General features: G+C 39.3%; 1 protein-coding gene across 1 annotated transcript in view; it reads left to right on the top strand.

Moving 5' to 3' along the window:
- LOC139276752 (receptor-type tyrosine-protein phosphatase gamma-like) overlaps positions 1-20,763 on the top strand; it is an 824,375-nt gene that overhangs the window by 755,561 nt on the left and 48,051 nt on the right. The window contains exons 15-20 of the mRNA XM_070894762.1: positions 4,361-4,452; positions 15,357-15,453; positions 15,814-15,896; positions 16,731-16,865; positions 17,096-17,230; positions 18,647-18,819. Of these exons, the coding sequence (XP_070750863.1) occupies positions 4,361-4,452; positions 15,357-15,453; positions 15,814-15,896; positions 16,731-16,865; positions 17,096-17,230; positions 18,647-18,819 (715 nt within the window). The remainder of the gene's footprint in view (positions 1-4,360; positions 4,453-15,356; positions 15,454-15,813; positions 15,897-16,730; positions 16,866-17,095; positions 17,231-18,646; positions 18,820-20,763) is intronic.

Genomic DNA, 20,763 nt, shown 5'->3' with positions numbered 1-20,763 from the left:
TGCGTTTGTCTATATAACAGCAGGCACCAATGTGAATGTGACAAAAATGAATCCTTTTTGTCTAGTTTTAGCTAGCTGCTGGCTCCTTTAACTTAGTCACGATACAAGAGAAAATTAAAAATCCTGCCCCAACTATAGCGCCAATACTATAGCCCCAGTAGAATAACTCCGGGCTGAAAGTGGTATGATTGAAGAGCCGAGGCGAATGGCAAGCTGTCTGACCCTCCGCAGCCTTAGGTCCAGGAGTTTTTAAACACCTCATCTGCATAGCTACCCACCCAAAGCCGACGGAAAGCATTCGCTGGCCAGAGCGGGATTTTGGGCAGAAGAGACTGCTGCTGGGGACCCGAAAAAATGTTCCCCGGCCCTTGGTAAGTGGTTGGGTGAGTGGGCGGGAGAGCGTCACTGTCAGGGGGATTGGGAAGGATTATATTTGTGCATTGGGATAAAAGGCAACCCGATAGGAGCTCTGAGGCTTGCTCCTTGTTCCACTGTGCCTAATATGACACATCATCGAGACCATGCTCTTAAGAGGGCCACTCAAATGCTGAATCCATTTGAAACTCAGCAGCCATTGAAGTCTGTAAACAGAAAATAAAGATACATTTGTTCTTAAAAAATCAAATTTAAATCATAGTTTCTTTAATTAAAAGAGCTCAATCTGCCTGATTAAATTATGACTTTAGAAATCCACTAAAATAATTATTTCAACATACAATCCTGTTGACAGATAGAAGCCAGTGTATGATCAGTGAGTCAGTATCTAGAGGGCATCAATTTAAGATTGTTACCAAAGGAATGAAGGGAGAGGTTAGGAGAATTATTTTTTATACAGAGGGTTGTAAAAACATGGAACGCCCTACCAGAAACAGTTGTGGTGGCTTTTAAAAGGATCAATATTTGAAAAAGAAAAAATGTAAAAAGGGTATGGTGAAAGGAACTAAGTGGTAGCTCTTTCAAAGAGTTGGCGCAGGTGTCATGGGCCTACGTCGGCGCTGTAAAATTTTATGATTCTATCAAATTTCTGGCTCTAGCTTGAATGCACGAGCACGTGTATTATAAATCCATTCTCATTGTATTCCATGGGTAATTCTAACATTGTGCTGTTAATTGATTCACATGTGCAACCATAATTATTTCCCCTATCTGGGACCTGCATAATTCAAATGAGCCTTCAATAGAATTGCGAGCCCCAGGTGCCAGATAGAGCTACAATGATTAGTTTCTAAAGAACCATAATAGGGACGTGCAGATGAATTTAACAATACATTGCTTCAACCATCACCAGGATAAGAATTGCACAGAAAGGTCTTAAAAATATACACACAATAGGGGAGAAATTCAACTTGAGGCCCCCTGTTTTCCTGCATAAAACAGGTATTAGGCCTCTGAATTTCACGTCGTGATTTGCCGTGCCTAATCTGGACCAAAAGTGTGCCAGATGCCATATTGACGTGGATGATTTTTAGTCATCTAGGGCAATCGACTGAAAGCAATGGGGGCAAAATAAATATATGTAAATGAACCCTGTGCCTAGTTAAAGGATCCTTCTGACAAATTGAACTTTGGGAATGCTGTATTTGTCGTTGTAAAATTCGCCCACAAATCATTAGCAGCGACAGTCGGGAAGGAGGCTTTGTCAACATTATTTAAAGGGATTCTTGCTGTGTTTTAGGTAAGCATCTGGTTAGTCGATTTTAGCCAGTGGGCGATTATATCTATTTCTGTTTGTGATGGCTGCTAGAGCTGACTAGGAAGATTGTGTGAAGATCTTTTTTGGAATTGGAAATTCAACCCTGTTGTGCAGTATATTGAAGAAAGAAAATTCTCTCGTCCCTCCCCAACCAGCAACATGAATTTTCTGTTTCAGTTCTTTTCCGAACACAAGTTCCAAATTCAGGTTGTAGTTCAAGTGATATAACTGGTGAGAAATTCTGCAGCAGCTGCATTCTTATTGTATTGCATTGGGTTTAATAAGAAAAAATACTTTGCGTTAATCTTCATTGATATTTCATCTGTTGATTTCTTCATAATGTATATGTGAATTTCAGCATTCAGATAAATTATCTTAAGGTTGGTTGTGTAGATCCTCAAAAACTTTATGCAGGGTAGATAATAAAGGCAATTACTGTGAGATTATCACAGGACCCTTGGAGATAACATTTTAGAACCTTCATTATCTGTATTCTTGTTATCCAGCCTCCTAAATAACTGGCAAAAGTTTCCCAGGTCAAAGCGTTCCACAGCTTGATGCCACCAATCTCCTTGCATGACATAAATCAACCTCACAGTCCAAGAGTGATAAATTTAATGGATCTTATTTGTATTCTACTAGTTCTCTGCCTAGCATATTCTTGTGTTAGGCATGCAAGATCAAAATTTGGGGATTCTTGATCATCTTTTCCCATTATACATCAGCAGATGAATAATCTTGATCAGCACCCCATCTACCACCTTAAACGTTCACTCCCTCTACCACCGTTGCAGCGTGACTACAGTGTGTACCATCTACAAGATGCACTGCAGCAACTTGCCACGGCTTCTTCAGCAACACCTCCCAAACCCGCGACCTCTACCACCTAGAAGGACAATGCCAACAGGCGCATGGGAACACCATCAGCTCTGAATTCCCCTCCAAGTCACACACCACCCTGATTTGGAAATATATCATTTGCTGTTCCTTCATTATTGCAGGGTCAAAATCCTGAAACTCCCAACCCAACAGCACTGTGGGAGTACCTTTGCCACATGGACTGCAGCGGTTCAAGAAGGCGGTTCACCTCCACCTTCTCAAGGGCAATTAGGGATGGGCAATAAATGTTGGCCTTGCCAGTAATGCCAACAACCCGTAAATTAATTTTTTTTAAATTTGCCATAATGGAGGTGCAACTATAATTGCATTATATTGCTATACAAATGCTGCATTCAGACTTGAATTTACTTGTATTATCTTCATATGCATTATTCCTTAAATAAATAAGAGTAGCTTAATATTGACTACATCTTTTAAGTTCTTTATCGTGCCTTTAGTACAAACTTGTAACCTTAGAGAGCCAAATATTGAGGGTAATCAAACTGAACAAGCCTGGTATAAAAGGAGAAATAATTGAATTACACAGCAGAACAATCTCATCTGAAGAGAAGACAGGTTAAAATTTGCTTGGTGAGAATTCAGACAAAGGGTCCTACATTTTGATGAAGGGCCCCACCACAAACTTCAATTTCTCTCTTTTAGATATTGATCCATGTGTGCGTTCCAGCAATTTCTGTTTTTATTTCCAATTCCAGCATCTGTTTTTTTTTAATTAAGCCTAGTGTACTGCCACGAATCAATTAGAAATATTGAATAACAATCTATAATTTTCTTTCAAATGCATTTCACTGCTCAAAATGTCAATAAATAGAATTTGATGTAGTAATTTGAACCTCAAGGTAACATTGAGAAACTCTGGCATGAGACACAGCGTTTTCAAATCTGTCAGTGCTAGTGATTGCAGACTTTCCTCCTCGCAGTAGGTTTAATTTCTATTATTTTTTTCATGTTTCTAGTGGTCTTAGCTTACCCTAGCTTACCCTATCACTCAAATGCTCACAGGTCTTTGATATTTCAAATGTCAGTTAAGAAAATGGCTTTAAACTTTGCAGAATGTCAAATTGCAAATTTTACCTCTAATTCCTCTTTTAAATAACTACAAATGCATTTCCTACAAATATGCTTTTGATTTTTTTTTAAACATTTGATGCTCAGGCATAACACTTTTCCCTGTAAGCTTTCCTTTCCCTCCGTATGCTTTTACGGCTAAAACAATGAAACTGAGCCATTTTTATTTTTTGCCTGTTCTAGATTTCTTTGGTTAGTGGTATCCTTCCACATCCAGTGACTTTATCTCATTTTTTGGGGTACTTTTCTTGCTGTTGATTCATACTGCACTGATTTTAATTTTCTGCGTCTAAAATCAGACCATATTGCTAAATTATTCAGAATATACAAAAAAAGTTTATTTTGTCACCAGGGAAACAAAGCTAATATTGGGTTTATTACCTCATGTCGAGCTCAGGTGTGCTTTCGGTCCCAATATATTAAATAAATAATTAAAGCTCTCGATTCTTAGCCAAATGCATTTGTTAGAATGTAATCCCCGAACAGTTTTGGTTTGCCATATGTGTTGCATTTTGATTAGCTTTCTTCAAAGCTGATTTATGTACATGAGTTAAGTCTAAAGCATTTTTGAGACTTGCATACAAGTAACACCAGTCCAGGTTTTTGCACAAAAAAAATTAATTTGTCCAAACTTATGTGCACTTCTGCTGTAATTGTGTTAGTTACCTAGCAACATCTTTATTTGTTCTTTCCCTGCAGATGATATGGAGGCCATTCCAGTCAAGCAGTTTGCAAAGCACATCAATGAACTGTATACCAATAACCAACATGGATTCTCTGAGGAATTTGAGGTAAGTTACTGTTGCAATATTTAATACATTTCTTGGGAACGGGTTCCTTTTTTGCCTCTGTGGTGATTGCTGGGTAAATTAGTGGTTGGTCACTATATCGTACTATTTGATTATGTAATGCCACTTAAATGAAATTGTAAAATGGAAGCTAATGGCCAAAACTACAAAAACATGCAAGTCCAGTACCTTGCACTTTAATCTATTTCACAGTTGTAATAATTGATAACTTCCTGCTTCGCCTTAACTTATAATTGGTTACTTGTCCACACAATAACCGGTAGGATTAATAAAACAGTTTCTAGTCCTTGAAGTTCCATAATTTCATTTTGAACACTCAGAATTATGTGGACATTCCAGAAAACAATCCTGGCTCATTCCATATATGAGGACAAAAGGGTACTGCATGGAGTACAATACTGTGAAATTTTAGATTTGTTTTAAATGGGGAACTATATTTTGAATCTGGTTCAAAAGGCACTTTAGTGTTCCTTGCTGTCAACTGTCTGTGACTGCACAGTTTTTGCATTTCCTGCTTTAGGGCTGGAAAATACTGCACTGGTTTAAGCACAGCATATGTCTGCATCTTGGAGCACTCTCATGAAGAACTGTTGCTGAAATTTGGATTGGAGTGCTGCTTGTTCTCCTGCATGTCATCCCTTTCAAGATTCAGAGAGACTCATGATATCCACTTCCTGCATTCTACGATGTGATCTCTTCCAGCTGCTGTGCTTCATTGACTGTTTGTGTATCTTGTAAAAAAAAATCCCCATATTTTAACCTTTTTTTAACCTGTCCAGTCCTAATGTTAACCTCCCAAGACCATGCAAACTTTAACTTTTGGAAAGCAGGACAATCCAGCCTGTGGATTGGTCCATGGACTCCCAACAGCAGCCGTTCTTGGTTAAGTTGCCAGGAGGCATGCTTCAGAAAAGTGATCCCTTCCCATAGAACAGATTATTTTGCCTCCCTTTCCTCCCTCCACCTGAATCAGCTGAGCCGGGCTAAGCTCACCTTTGGCTGCTCTCACTTTTAAGTACAGTGATCCTGACACTTTCTGATTTTTCTTTCTGCATTTGCCTAGCCACATGTCTGTATACTGGTACACAGCACTGGCACTGCTGTCAGGAATCTCTGTGTGCTTGTTGAGCGCCATTAACATTGGCATATAATTCAAATACGCTTTTTGTTCCTTGTCATTAACCTTATAGCATATATTGCATTTAAATAAATGCTAAACTGTAGCATTTATCCTGCTTCGCTAATAGTATTGGAAGATTGGAATTTAGAAATGAGAAAGTCCTGTAAATGGGGACTTTTTGAGAAGTGTTAATAATTGGTTTTGTTGTGTTCTGTAATAATATTATGAAATTGCAGAATCTCATTTCAGAAAAGGATCTGTCAATGTGAAACACATTTTTTTCACAAATCATAAACACAGTCCTTAATGCGTCCTCAAAATGTGTTTCTAGCTCTTCTATAAACAATTCAACCTGCTATAAAAGTGAATATGGCTGAATTAGAGAGCAAAAGATTAAAAGGTGATGGAGCACAACAGTCATTTGGATTAATGAATTCATTTTTCATCACACATCTTGATTTGTTTATTTTGTGAAATGATTCCACAGTATGTTTAATGGTGTAACAAACAGATGTGATTAATAGCAGTGGCCTGCCAGATCATGAATAATAGATTTCAGCTGATTTGAATTAGATCATCTTGATCAAAAGCAATTCTCTAGGGGCAAATGTTTGTCCTGCATACTGTCAACATAGTTAAAGGCTTTTATCTATGCTCAATCATTTAGCCGATGGTTTGTCAACGTCAATAACTTCCTAACTGCGCGCTTCTGCTTTTCTCATGAATAGCCATATAATATGTCAAGATGGTGTACTTACGATGTGTACATTGCAATCATATTTATAAAGAGATTTGTATTTGTAGTCAAGCCAATTAAGTCAATAGGATCTAATATAGTTTGGATGTACTATAATTTATTTATTTGCGAGTTTATTTCTTTGCTCCACTTGCCCCCACCTCAATCGTGTCCAGTTTAAGTCCCCCACAAACCTTTGTTGAGTTGGGAAGGTAGCCAGGTAAAAATCTCCAATGCAAGAGTGACCCAAGGTGATACTCTTACTGAATTATCTCTTTCCCCATTGCCTGGCTACCACTTCCCGAGGAATCATTTGAAATTGGGAACTTGCCATGCTGGAGAATTGTGGCTGCAAACCTGCCTTCTTTTCCCTGAGTGTGTAGAGTGTTAGTAAACCAACTCAGTGTGTCACTGGGCTTTAATGCATCTCTTGAACTAATTTTTTAAATAGCTGTTTTCTTCAGCCTGCCTGGATTACTTTACAAGAACATCTTTAATCGTTAGTACAGTCTAAGAGTCAGTTCTGTTGTTAACAAACAAGTGCTTTATTCTGAGTTCTTAATCTAACTTTGTAGTGAGAAAATAGACTATCTTTACACTGCAGTACCTGAGATTCACAGTCAATCTTTGTTTTAGTTGATACTTGTGCAACGGTTGTTTAGGGAGGGTTATTGATCTGAACAGAGCATTAAATTATGTCTGAAGCTTTATACATTCCTTTTGCCAAGTGTTTTAACGTGAATATGGGAATATGATGTTGTTAACCTTCTTGTTCACTGAAGTTTGGGCTTATTTTACTGGGTTCATTACTGCAATTCTAACCTCTGGTGAAACAGTGTGATTTTCTCTGCAGTAACTGCATAAACTGCAGAATCATTTTAAGTATATATATGTTTACATACAGTCATGTAAAATCATGTTCTCAATATCTGAAATTTGTGTTAGAAAAATAAAGGTTAATACACTGTTCTCAATATAACCTGTCTTTTTATATAATTTGATGAGAACAGTCTGTATAATTCTCTGAGTGAACTGCAGAACCTGAGGAGGGAGAGAAATTGATAGGCCAAATATTGCAAGGACTGGCAGTACAGGGCATATATCAGCTGTTGATACCATATTACCCTTTGGTGTACCATGAGATTATTTAAAAGTAATTATTTTTCACCTTGAAGTAATTTAGTTGCAGCTACCCAGGTTATATTTTTCACAACAACCTGCAATATATTTTTCTTCCAAAAGCACGCACAGATAAAGCAGAGAATTTATATGAAATAATTTATTTCTAGACAATAACCCCTAAAATAATAACATCCTTCACCCCAAAAACACAAACAAGTTTCATATTTATCAATAGATCTCTTCATTACATGAATTCTTCTGTATTATATTTTCCCATAAGTATGTGCAGAGGTCAGTATTTAATTACTTTACTATGGGATTTGTTGCAGTAATTACTTCTCTAGCACTTTCCCACAAAATAACTCAGCAGGCTACATCTACACAGAACTTGTTTCCCTCCCAGCAGCAATGTGTACAAAGTAGAAGAGCAAGCATTATTATGAGGTGAATTAGGATCTTGGCTCATTACTAATGTAACAGTACTAACTGATTTTTATTGAAACCAATGTGACCTTCCTCTGATGAAACTTTTTTCACTAGAACAAAACCTTTTGTCTGTGTTCATGCCTAATAAGTTCTTGTTCACAGAATAAAGAGTCTTTTAAAACTGATTTTGACAACATTGTGTATACTTGTAACCCACCGTGTTAAATTAATCCAGCAGTGTCTTCTGCCATCACTGAAATGTCAAACAATTTGGTGGTGTGGCAGCAAATTCGAAGCAGTTTGTTAGGCAGGTAATGCATGCTCTGTATGAGTAGATAAGGACTGTCCAGCCAAAATGAAAACTTCACCAGGTCACTTAAGCTTTAAAGGTACAAGCTAAGCGTAATTCGCAGGTAGGATCAGGTGGTGTCATTTCTCCATAGTGTAGACTTGTGATGCAGTTATATAAATCAGATGTTATGATTTGTAATAAAATAAAATTCAGTCTTCACGAAGTGAATCAGGACATTTAGTAAGGTGGATAACAGGAATTAGAAATTGGGTTCTCTGCTCACTAATTGTGAAACAAAGTGCTGGATTTTACAGTCAGCAGCGAACGAACAACGGCAGCCATTCATTACGCTAACACTTTCTGTTGGGTTTTGCACTGCAGCTTGAGATGATTAGTAAGTCATTTTGGCACAGCACCCTCTACAAGGGATCTGGAACCTTTGTGAACAGGACATGCAACTGTGTATCTCCGTAACCAATCAGATTAAAGAATTATTACTGAGCAGAGTTTGAAGCAGGAAGTGTAAGTTAGAATAATTAATTCAATGTCAAATCATGTACAGAAAGTGAAATAAAAAGAGGGAAATAAAGATGGGATTAAGAAAGGGAGGTAAAAGAGACAAAGAAAAAATAAAAACAAATGACATTTTTTAATTTTTATAAATCTCCAACAATAATTAAAATCTGAAGGAATGAGTCTCCACAAGTGAATTTTCATTGCTGGAAAGGTTGTTTGGCAATAATTGAGACATATAACATTGTTAAAAATTGAATTGTACTAGAATAGACAAGTCCTAACTTTATTTGGCGAGTTCAGTGTGCATCTATCACATAAAAGTACAGCAACTTCATTCTGTTCTATGTATTTCAGTGCCGAGTCTCTCGGCGAGATACCGGTATAGTAGCGAAGTTTCTGGAGGAGCCAGGCAACTCGGACAGATATTTCCTGATTTCCACGTTTAACTGCGCATGTGCGTTCACCGGAAGTTGCTGTCAGATTTACACTTTAATAACGGTGAGCGCTGATGGCCTCACCATTATTTTTACCACAAAATCCGCATCATTGAAACTGGGGCATGCTAAAAGGTAACCTTTTTAACATGCTGTTAACTGTGTGCAGATCTGCATGCAGGGAAACTTATTGCATCTTCCAACATTCTGTTAAATTTGCTTCTTTCTATGCCTGTCGTATTATGTTTGCTTGTGGCAGTATAATAACACACAGTCACTAAGCAACTCCACAGAATAAATTTGTGTGCCAAATAGAATGAGGTGCACCATTCCAGGAAAGGATCACAAATCAGTTGGTTATGTTTAATATGATGCGTGACGTTTACAGATTGCATAAAACATGAGGGTTAAGTGGATTGCTTAAGCAATACTGATGACAGAAATAATGACATATAACTAAAAGCATTCTCTTGTGTTTGTCCTCTTTCTCATTTAAAAATACTGCACCTTTCCATGCCTACCTCTACCCTCGAACAACGCTACGTGATGCTCCTCAATTTAGAGAGGGGGTTATTTGTGTAAGGATTAGTTTCTGAAGCATACGTTGGTGCTTCCTGTTCAACTGGAGCTGACAGAACATTAATCACTGCAAGATAATCACATTATAGAGGTCTTGCTTTTGCTGACACCTTGAAGAACAAGACTTTTCTGGCAGGTCTATACTTGGATTTTAGTGCTGCGCTTATAATCATGGTGATGTGAATGTGATTCTAAACCTCAAGCATAACAGGTTTATTAAGACTCCTAGCAACATTTGGAATTATGTTATTCTGACACTTACAGCCATAAACCTGATTACATTTGGCTCTATCATCAATATAGTCTGGGGAGGGATTTTCAAAAACTTCATCGTAAACTGAAATATTAGACTGGAAATGTAATTGTTTATTGAAACTTGGGATTGTATTCGATCATCCTGGAATATAAAGACAACCCCCAGCTTCTCTTCTCCACTACAAACCATCTTCTTAAATGCCTGTCCTCTGTCCAAGCCTCTGTACAACTAAGCATCACTTCCTCACTTTTGAATTCCGACCCCCTTGAGATAAAGGCCTATATTCCATTAGTCGTTTTGATTACTTTTTGTACCTGTGCTTTTAGTGGTTTGTGTACATGGACAGATCGCTTTGCTCCTCCACAGCTCCTAGTCTCACAGGAGAAAATATTTTGTTTGTCTTTCTCAGATCCAAAGTGGATGACCTCACACTCCCCACCAACCCCCCCCTCCCCCCCCGCTCCCCGCCATTGAATAATGCCGCCTCATTGAACAACATCTGCTATAGTTTTGCCCACTCACTTAATCTGACTGTATCCCTTTGTAACTTCCTGCTCCCACCCACACAACTTACTGTGCCTTCTAACTTAGTGTCATCTGCAAACTTGCCTATACAATTCTCTATTCCTTCATCCAAATCATTGATATATATGGTGAAAAACTGAGGCCCCAGTACAGATCCTTGGAGAATACCACGTCACATCATACCAATTAGAGAACAAAACATTTATCCTGCTCCTTTCTTCCTCCCAACCAGTTACCAACCCAAGTTACAAGGTTACCTCCATATCCTGCAACCTCATTTTTGCTAATAATCTTTTGTGTGGAACCTTATCAAATGTCTTTCTTGGTGAGTATTAATTTTATCTGTGTTATGGCCTCAAGTAGCTTACCCACACTGATGTTAGGCTGACTGGTCGATGGTTATCTGTTTATCCCTTTCTCCTATTTTGATCAGAGATGTTACAGCGGCAACCCTTCAATCCTCCAGCACAACTTCCATATCCAAGTTTGATAGATTGTGGTCAGAGCCTTTTGCTATTTCCTTACTGTCCTCCCTCAGCATTCTAGGATGGATGCCATCAGGACCCAGTGCTATTGCACTTGGAGTTCTGCCAATGTTTTCACTGCCACCTCTTGTATCCTTTCATTCTCAGAAAAGTCTTCTATTGTCCAGTGGTGACATCGCTCACAAAATCAAATATAAGTTCAAAGAAAATGACATGCTTTATTTATTACCACCATCAGGAGAGCTCCATTATTTCAAATCTAGTATGTTCACAGGAAACGATATAAGAGCATTGTAAGCAGATAATAGTTCCAATTAATTATTGGATAATTATGTATATATATATATATATATATATTATATTCATCATCATCATCACACACACACATTTATATATATATATATATATATATATAAATTTATATAAATAGTCTAAATAAAAATACTGATGAACTAAAGCAGTAAATAGCAGCACAAACAAGTTTATAACTGGGTATTTTTACTAAATGAGATGTCTTACTTTGCAGTGAACCATATTTGTAACTGCGTGGAATAGTGACTCTGTTACGAAAGAATCTAGATAGACTGAGTTCCTTCAATGGATCAGCTGGTTTAAATCAGTGAGTAGCTGAACCAGACAGAGCAAGAAGGACTCAGTCGAAATCCCTAGCTTGTGCTGAGTTAGTGGTAGGGATGCTGGGATTGGTCTCCGTGCCCCTGGGCTAGGGAGAGGAAGATCATCTAAGGCTCCTCCCGTTCTTGATAACTATTTAATAATCCCTGCTGAGAGTGCACGTGTCATTAAAATCCACGGCGCGGCCTTGGACAATGTGGACCATTTTCCATACCTCGGGAGCCTACTATCAGCAAGGGCAGTTATCGACGACGAGATCCAACGCCACTTTCACTGTGCCAGCGCAGCCTACAGTTGCCTAAGGAAGAGAGTGTTTGAAGACCAGGACCTCAAATCTGGCACCAAGGTTATAGTCTACAGGGCAGTAGTGATTCCCACCCTCCTTTATGGCTCAGAGATGTGGACTATATATAGTAAACACCTCAAAGCGCTGGAGAAATACCACCAGCGCTGCCTCCGCAAGATCTTGCAAATCCACTGGGAGGATAGACGCACCAACGTCAGAGTTCTCGCTCCGGCCAGCATCGAAGCACTGACCATACGCGACCAGCACCGTTGGGTGGGCCACATCGTCCGCATGCCTGACACGAGATTCCCAAAGCAAGCGCTCTACTCGGAACTCCTACATGGCAAGTGAGCCCCAGGTGGGCAGACAAACCATTTCAAGGACACCCTCAAAGCCTCCTTGATAAAGTCCAACATCCCCACTGGCATCTGGGAATCCCTGGTGCAAGACCACTCTAAGTGGAGGAAGAGCATCCGGGAGGGTGCTGAGCACCTCGAGTCTCATCGGCAAGAGCGTGCAGAAACCAAACACAGGCAGCGGAAGCAGCGTGCTGCACACCAGACTCCCCACCCACCCTTTCCTTCAGTGACTGTGTCCCACCTGTGACAGATATTGCAATTCCCGTATTGGACTGTACAGAAACCTGAGAACTCACTTTTAGAGTGGAAGCAAGTCTTCCTCGATTTCGAGGGACTGCCTGTGATGATGATGAAGGAGATTGAGACAGGGTAGGATCAGGTTTGGATGTGACACCCCATGATAAAACAGGCGTGTGTCATTCACTATCTGAGCTCTCATATGAAAAATTCCTTCTTGATTAAAGTTCCTACTGGTGCTGGTGCTCCACAAACCTTACCCTTGCAAGGAGTCATTTTCAAAGGAGGAGAGGGGAGGAAACAAAATTGGCCAAACTGGAGGAAGAATAAAAACTGAACTCCCCTGTGAATTGTTTGATAAATGCACTGCCCAGTGTGATAGTGAGGAGGTACGGTGGTATATTAGTTCTGTTGCTGGACTAATAATCCAGGTGAGTTCAAATCCCATGGTAGTTTGAGAATTTGAATTCAGTTTTTTTTAAATCTATAAATAAAAAGCTGGTATAAGTGACCATGAAGCTTTATGATTACAGTAAAAGCCCAACTGGTTCACTAATGTCCTCTATGCAAGGAAATAGCCAGCCCTTATCGGGTCTGGCCTATACATGACTCCAGTCCCACATCTACATGTTTGACTCTTAACTGCCCTCTGAACTGGCCGAGCAAGCCACTTAGTTGCGTCATGAAAAAGGCGCATCACCTCCTTCTTAGGCCAACAAGGGAGGGGTGACGTCAATATCCTGAGAATGAATTTAAAAAAATGAACCAGGAAGTTTTTGGGTTTAGCAGCGAGTTCATTATATGTTCATTCTTCCCAGCAGAGTTTTTTCCTCATTCAGAAGCTAAAGCTAGCATCCCCATGCTGGAAAGTGGAAAACTAGCTAACATTACCACTCCTGATTGCTATCCTGTGAAACCCTGCTGGCAAGTCCATGTCTGTAGAAGTGAGGTGAGGAGTGGGCTCTGCTGTGATGCTCCCTACAGTTGAATAGCCTGGCAAACTGCCACTGTCTAGGCTCTCGCATTGTCATTTGGGTGAAATACCAGACAGCTGCTGAAACAGCACCTTTAGTAGAGGAAGGGAATCGGGCGGTAAGAATCTGGAGAAATACATACCCATTCTGAGATTAGTCCTACATAAAGCATACAATTCGTAAGAGATCATCCGCATCTGCTCGAGCTGTGTAGCAGCCTTGATCCAAGCATAAAATTTCTTGTCAAATGAGTTATACATCTATTGAATTCCACTGAAGCATCATCAGATCTAAATCAAGTTGTGGAGTAATTGCACATCTTTACATTATTTAGTGTTGATCATTTCAGTTCACTCTGCTGCAAAGGAAAGAGAGATTTGTTATGCTGTTCATCTGGATATTAACATTTACTGATACCTTCAATAAGGCTAACTTGGTTTTGTTTAAATTTCCTGTTCCTTTTCCTTCATCATACCCTGGTCGCCTTTCAAAAATGGGCATTTTGAACTGAGCATATCGCCAATTCAGCTGAAAACCATGACAAGTGAATAGCTGCCCTAATCACCTAGGATTTTTATTGTAATTTGCTAATCTAGCCACGTGTTTGTTAATGATTTGTCCTTCAGCAATACGGTGACATCTTAGTAACCTGAAAATGTTTATTGGAATCTCAGTGAACTCGAACAAAGCAATTTCTTCCGTCTCTTGGCATCTTCCAATATTTGATGAGCTGTAGACCGTACCTACATATTTTCCCCATAAACATGGAGTTAAAGATTTAGTCAGATTTTTTAACACAAAGCCAAATAGAATTGCAATGTGCTCATTTATGATTGCACACATAACTCCCTAAATAATATTTAAATTGAATCATGTCAAAAGTGCAGAAAAACTTAATGATTCATTCAGGCACCAAAATATACAATCATATTCAAGCCGATTTTTGCCTCTACCACCTAGACGTTAATATTGCTTGGGTGGAGTAGAGAAAGGAAAATCTGTCAGTGTGGTCGCACACCCCCAACAGAATCTGTTGGATTTTCCTTCCATTCATTTAATTGGAATGAAAATCAGGTAAGGTTCTGTTATAAGATTGTGATCTACCCGGCAGATTTTCTGTTCTGTACTCATCCCCAGCGATGCTTAATGACCAGGCAGTAAAGATGAAAATCTACCCCATTGCATTTACAACTATTGAACACTTCAGAACGAGAACATACGGCCCTTTAAATTTATATATATTTACCTGCTCTTTGAATACGATCTGCAACTTTTTTGATAACCTTTTTCTTGCAGAGGAAGTGAAGCACTTTTCATTTCCTTTTATTTTTTTCGCTAATTTTAATCCTTTCCCTCTTCTAAAAGTGCTTCTTTGTGTACAATGCCCTTCGGTGCCTCAGCTAAGCGATCTACTTTTCAAACACAGCAGGTATTTCAACTGAACCAGATGATCCTGGATGAGACTTCCAACAGGAAGTGCTGGATAGCAATCAGGAGAAGAAGCCTAAATTATTTTGCTCTCCCGAGTCCAAGGGCACGGAGACCAGTTGTAGTGTTCCGACTGCTTCTCTAGTTGCGAACAGCAGTCAGGACAGATACAGACTGGGAATCCAAGCGGCAATCTCCTAGTCTGTATAGCTCAGCAACTGACTGGGTAAATGCGCTGAGCCTTCATGTGAATTTGATTTCCATTTTGAACCATAATTAAATACCAGATAATTTTCTGTTATTTAAGATCAAATATCTGCATCTTTAAAAAGCCTGAATTATATAGTTCTATAATCAAATATTCACTTGTATCATCTGTGTACATAAAATGAATTTGTGGCGCATCTAACTATTGCATGTAGTAAGTATGTTTAGAAATAGGAAACCAATGAAGTTTTCCTCCTTTTGCGATTTACAGGAAGTGCAACGTTGTACAGCTGATATGACCATCACATCAGAGCATTCCAACCATCCAGATAACAAGCACAAAAACCGATACATCAACATTGTAGCATGTAAGACTATGCTACATTCTAATATATTAATGTCTAAGTTAGTCTTTCAAGTATATCGCACTGAGATTCCCCCACGTAGGACAGTGAAGGAATACAGCATGTATAAAAAGCATGGGGTTGTTTAATCAAGCTTATTTTTCAATTGAAAATGCTTCTGGAAATGATTATTCAACCCTAAGTAGTAGTTGTAGCTGTTGTAAATTATCTCACTCGGCAGTGATTGCCTTTGATACAGGTTTACAGTGTACTGTTTCATTTGTTGAATATTTGCCATGGTTTTACATTGGTGAAGTAATGTTTGAAATGAACTGTGCAGATAAAGGTGATTTTTCCTGTGGATTAATATTTCTCTTTCTCCAGATGATCACAGTAGAGTTAAGCTAAGGCCAATACCAGGAAAGGATTCAAAGCACAGTGACTACATCAATGCCAATTATGTTGATGTAAGTCATTCTTTTATATATACTGTATTTCTCTCATTTGTCATGGTCGTTCAATTCAAAGAATTCCAGAATTGAATTGGAGACTGGCTGGATCATGGATTTGTATACTGTTGTCTCATTTCTAAGACCTGGGCTTAAATCCAGCCCAGACGTGGACAATTAAGTCAGTATTTATCTCTCTCTCGCTCTCTCTCACTGTCTTTCTCTCTCATAATAAGTCGAGGTAAAATCAGGTTGAACAGTCACAATCCAGTTTCTAGCGGATGTACATCCCAGCACATGTCTGCTCACAAATTTTCACTAATCTGACAATCTGTTTTATAGAGGCATGGCTGGTGTTTGAAATGAAAAAAAATAATATTCGTGCAGTACGTGAGCATCTTTGAATTTGGGTCAATGGCACATTGAGTAGAGTAAAGCTTTGTATCTGACTGCTGTAACTGACCTCAGATTGCTTGAAATTAACAATGAGTGACAAAAGTGCTCTACCTCGAGCACAAAAATAAGAATAAAACATAATTTTTAAAAATTAGCAGAATCTTCTGTTCTAACAGAATAAAGGATATGGATTAAAACAAACTTGACAAATGTATGATATGGAGTATGTGATATCTGAAGCATTGAATCTTCATAGTAGTGCAGAGTAACTACATGGATAGTGAAATAATGGCTGAGTTTGCTGGGGAAATAACGACGTGTTAATGCCAGCAGAATGTCAAAGCCGTCACAGCTTAAAAAAAGGCAATTATGAATTTTATATTTTCAGAGTGTTTGAATTTTTGGAGTATTGCATCAAAGTTTTTTTTTAAATTTTGTTGTTCCTCCCCTCCACAGGGCTACAACAAGTCAAAAGCCTATATAGCTACACAGGGACCCCTTAAGCCTACATTTGAAGATTTTTGGAGAATGATCTGGGAACAGAATACAGGAATCATTGTCATGATTACAAATTTAGTGGAAAAAGGAAGAGTAAGTGATCTTTTTTATTTTTGTTTTTAATTTATCATATCAAACTTATCAATACAGTTTGTACTATGAAGCGACAAAGTGCCAAGTCAGTTCAGTAATGGACATTAAATTGAGTATTGGAAGATTGAATATGACTGCCACGACCTCTTATTTGCATTGCATTTTGACTTATATAGTATATTGTTACATTTTCTGGATGGGATGAAACCTCTTTATTTCTTGTGTTTCAGCGAAAATGTGATCAGTACTGGCCAAGTGAGAACAATGAAGAGTACGGCAACATTATTGTCACCTTGAAGAGCACAAAAGTCCGGGCATGTTGCACTGTGCGTCGCTTCACCATACGGAACACGAAAGTTAAAAAGGTAAGTGTAGAAATTAGTGTGTATCAAGCTTGTTTATACTTCTTACACAGAGATTAAGAATTCCAGGCATGGCACAATTGGGAACAAATGTGAAAGAAAGAACTAACTTTTATTTATATATTGCTTTTCATGTCCTCGGGACATCTTAAAACGCATCACAGCCAATGAATTACTTTTGAAGTGTAGTCACTGATGTAATGTAGGGAAATGCGGCAACCAATTTATGTACTACAAGGTCCCACAAACAGTAATGAGGTAACAAACAAATTAATCTTTTTAATGGTGTTGGTAAAGGGATAAATGTTGGCAAGGACATCAGGAGAACTAACCCTGCTCTTTGAATAGGGCCATAAGAGCTTTTATTTTCACTTGAACATGTTTTGCCATAAATTAAATGAAAGACATTTTTGCACTTGGAAATAAAGTTATGGGAAATATATTTTAGGACACGATGCACAAGAGGGCATTGGAAGAACCATCCTCCATTTCCTGTAATGAGGCTATTTAACTGTCTCATCCAGCACTAACTAGAGAATTGAATGTGTGCATTCAAACATCCATACAGTGGCTGCCCACCATTAACATACAAGGATCAGAATCTTGGTTGTTGGTACCATAGATAATGAGAACAGGAACTGGAAATGTTGATCTTTCATGTTTCGGTTTGCCTCCCGAAGTGTATAATTTTCTGCTCAAACTTTCTCTTGATGGAGGGAGAGATAGGTCCAAGTGCTGAAGCACTTACTCACTACTTTGAGAACTGGAAGAAAGTCATTTTCTGGCGATAGCTCCCCGATTCATCACATGCTGAATTTCCCAGCCTCGGCCCTGCAGACATGTAGAAATCAAACAAATCAATTGGGGGTCCACTACACTCGCACTTTGTTGGCAGATGTAGAGCACTATTAGAGGACTGTTTCCTGCAATCACCTCTTCCCCTCACACAGAGAATGCTGTGTGACCTGAGCGACCAGGGGAAGAGAGGTGACAAAAATCAAGATTTTGTCTGCTAACAGGCATTCAGATGTGAGAGGGCACACAATTTGGAACAAAGATGGCATTGATTTCATCATCATTCAATTCTGAATTGTCACTTGAACAATAAGTGAATTTGCGAAGTGATCCGCTTCATCTGATATTAGGGTCCTTATCACGTTAAGTAGAAGTAAGTGTTGTTTTAATTTGGATTTATTCATACTTTTCTGAAGTCGTTCCAAATTTTCTCTGCTCTTTTTTTAGTTCTGTAAGATAATTACATATTGTAACCTATATATTGCAGAAGTGACTATTACACACGGGTATAGAGTCTGGCAGTGATGTACGACTGTGGTTCTCATTGGCACAGTTTGAGATTTGCCCGTCATCCTCCAAATAAAGTATTACATATTCACTAATGCTGGTAAACTGTGTTTACAGGGTCAAAAAGGAAACCCCAAGGGACGTCAGAATGAACGAATAGTTATCCAATATCACTATACACAGTGGCCTGATATGGGGGTACCAGAGTATGCACTTCCTGTACTCACCTTTGTAAGAAAATCATCTGCAGCTCAGACAGCAGACATGGGACCAGTGCTGGTACATTGCAGGTACATGGACATTTTATCTTTCCTCAAAGGTTTGAAGGAAATCTAATTGTGCATTGCACTGCATTTGGTTCAGTTCCTTGTACTAAATACATTTTCAGGTTGCAGGGTCATCCATCATTCTGTTTGCAACAATAATGTGCTGGAGTTTCTGCATGTTTTCCACCCAGATGTCAGCGAAATCTGGGCGCAATCGACTGAAATAGCGCAAAGGATCGCGCAATTTAAAACACAAGTGACTTACGCCTATAACCACTTACGCTCGAGTTTCCACAATCTTTTACACTGGTTCAAAAGTCAATTCGCCTGATGCAGTCCCCGCTCACAAAACTAGTCACGCTCCCAGGTCGGCATGGCGAGTTTCCGCCATTGCACCTGATCGGGGGTGTTCATAACATTGCGGCAAGAAATTTGGGCGCACGGACACCCGTAGTCACATTTAATTCTTTGTTAATGACATTCCGCTGCAGTGTCCAGCAGTCAATTGAAGCCTCAATCAGGTCTGCTTCTCAAACTGATGCTACAATTACTTTAAATTACTTAAAATTTAGTCAATTGATCCACACTTGGTACGTAAGAACTGTAACCATCAATCAATTGAAACCACTAATTGGCCTGTTTCTTCAGCTCCAGCAATTACTTGAACAAATTTTTAGTTTAATTCAGTAATCTTGAGGCCCCATTGTTCCAGTCAATAACCAATTACAATCAAAAACATTGTTTGATTGTGCTGATTCATGGGAGATTTTACATTTGGGCTTATGCAAATAAGATTGAGTGGAAACTTCAGCGTGACTTCACCTCGACAAAACTGGCGCAGTGTCCAGCACATTACAGGCGCATTTTCCTGATTGCGTCCTGAGCAGAAACTCCAGGCCAACAATATACCGTATATACTCGCGTATCCTACGATCTCACGTATCATGCGACCCCTAAATTTTCGTCCCCAAAACATGATTTTATCATATATCTCATGTATCATGCGAGTCACTTTTTTGAGATACCAAATGCCACTAGGCTAGGCTTTCAAACAAGTTTAACAAGTACCCAACACGTAACAAGTACCCTAACACATAACAACGATCGAATATAGACCTTAACAACCGAATCATGAAACATCGAGTGGATTCTGTTGTGAAAGCTGTTTGCGAATCGAACACCGATACAGCAATCATTCCAGCTGGCTTGACTAGCGTCGTGCAGCCACTTGACGTATCCATTAATAAGCCATTTAAAGACAATATAAGAAAGAAATGGAATGACTGGATGATGGAAGGAGAGAAATCATTTACGAAGGGAGGGAATATGAAGGCTCCGGATTTGCCTCTACTGTGTTTGTGGGTAAAAGAAGCATGGGCTGAGATAGATGGAGATTTGATTGTTAAAGCCTCTAATAATGCAGCAAACTTCAGAGGGAGTTGTGGGTGGCGATCTCTAGACCACAGCAAAGATACAGTACAAGTGACAATCGAGGCTGCAATCCAGCCCAGGAGATACCTGCCGAGATTCAGCGTGGATACGGTCTGCTTAACAGCCTAACAGCCTAATCTTGGCCAGCACTTCACACCCGCAAATTTTGTATCTCGCGTATCATGCGACCCCCCAAATTTAGGTTACAATTTAGGTCTTCAAAAGTCGCATGATACGCGAGTATATACGGTAATAAGGGCAATGCAGAAGAAAATGAAAGGTGGGTGGCACAGATAGTTAGCAGACTTACTAAGCGACTGAATGATGGGACGCTGGTTCAGTCCCCACTTTGCTGATTTGCTGATCTTGTCTACCTCACAGTGTGGAGGCAAGAGTTTGCACATGGTTTGGGGGGCGGGGGGGGGAAGAGGGGCGGCAGGAGGGGCGGCAAGGGGGAATGGTGGCCCAGTTGTCACTGGGGAATTCTCAATTGCTACCTGTGGCCAGCTCAAGAGTAACATTGATTGTGGCCTGGGA

The sequence above is a fragment of the Pristiophorus japonicus genome, chromosome 12 (assembly GCF_044704955.1).
Source record: "Pristiophorus japonicus isolate sPriJap1 chromosome 12, sPriJap1.hap1, whole genome shotgun sequence".
NCBI classification, from domain to species: Eukaryota; Metazoa; Chordata; class Chondrichthyes; family Pristiophoridae; genus Pristiophorus; species Pristiophorus japonicus.
The sequence above is the reverse complement of the archived record's forward strand: the minus strand, read 5'-3'. Positions and strand labels throughout refer to the sequence as shown.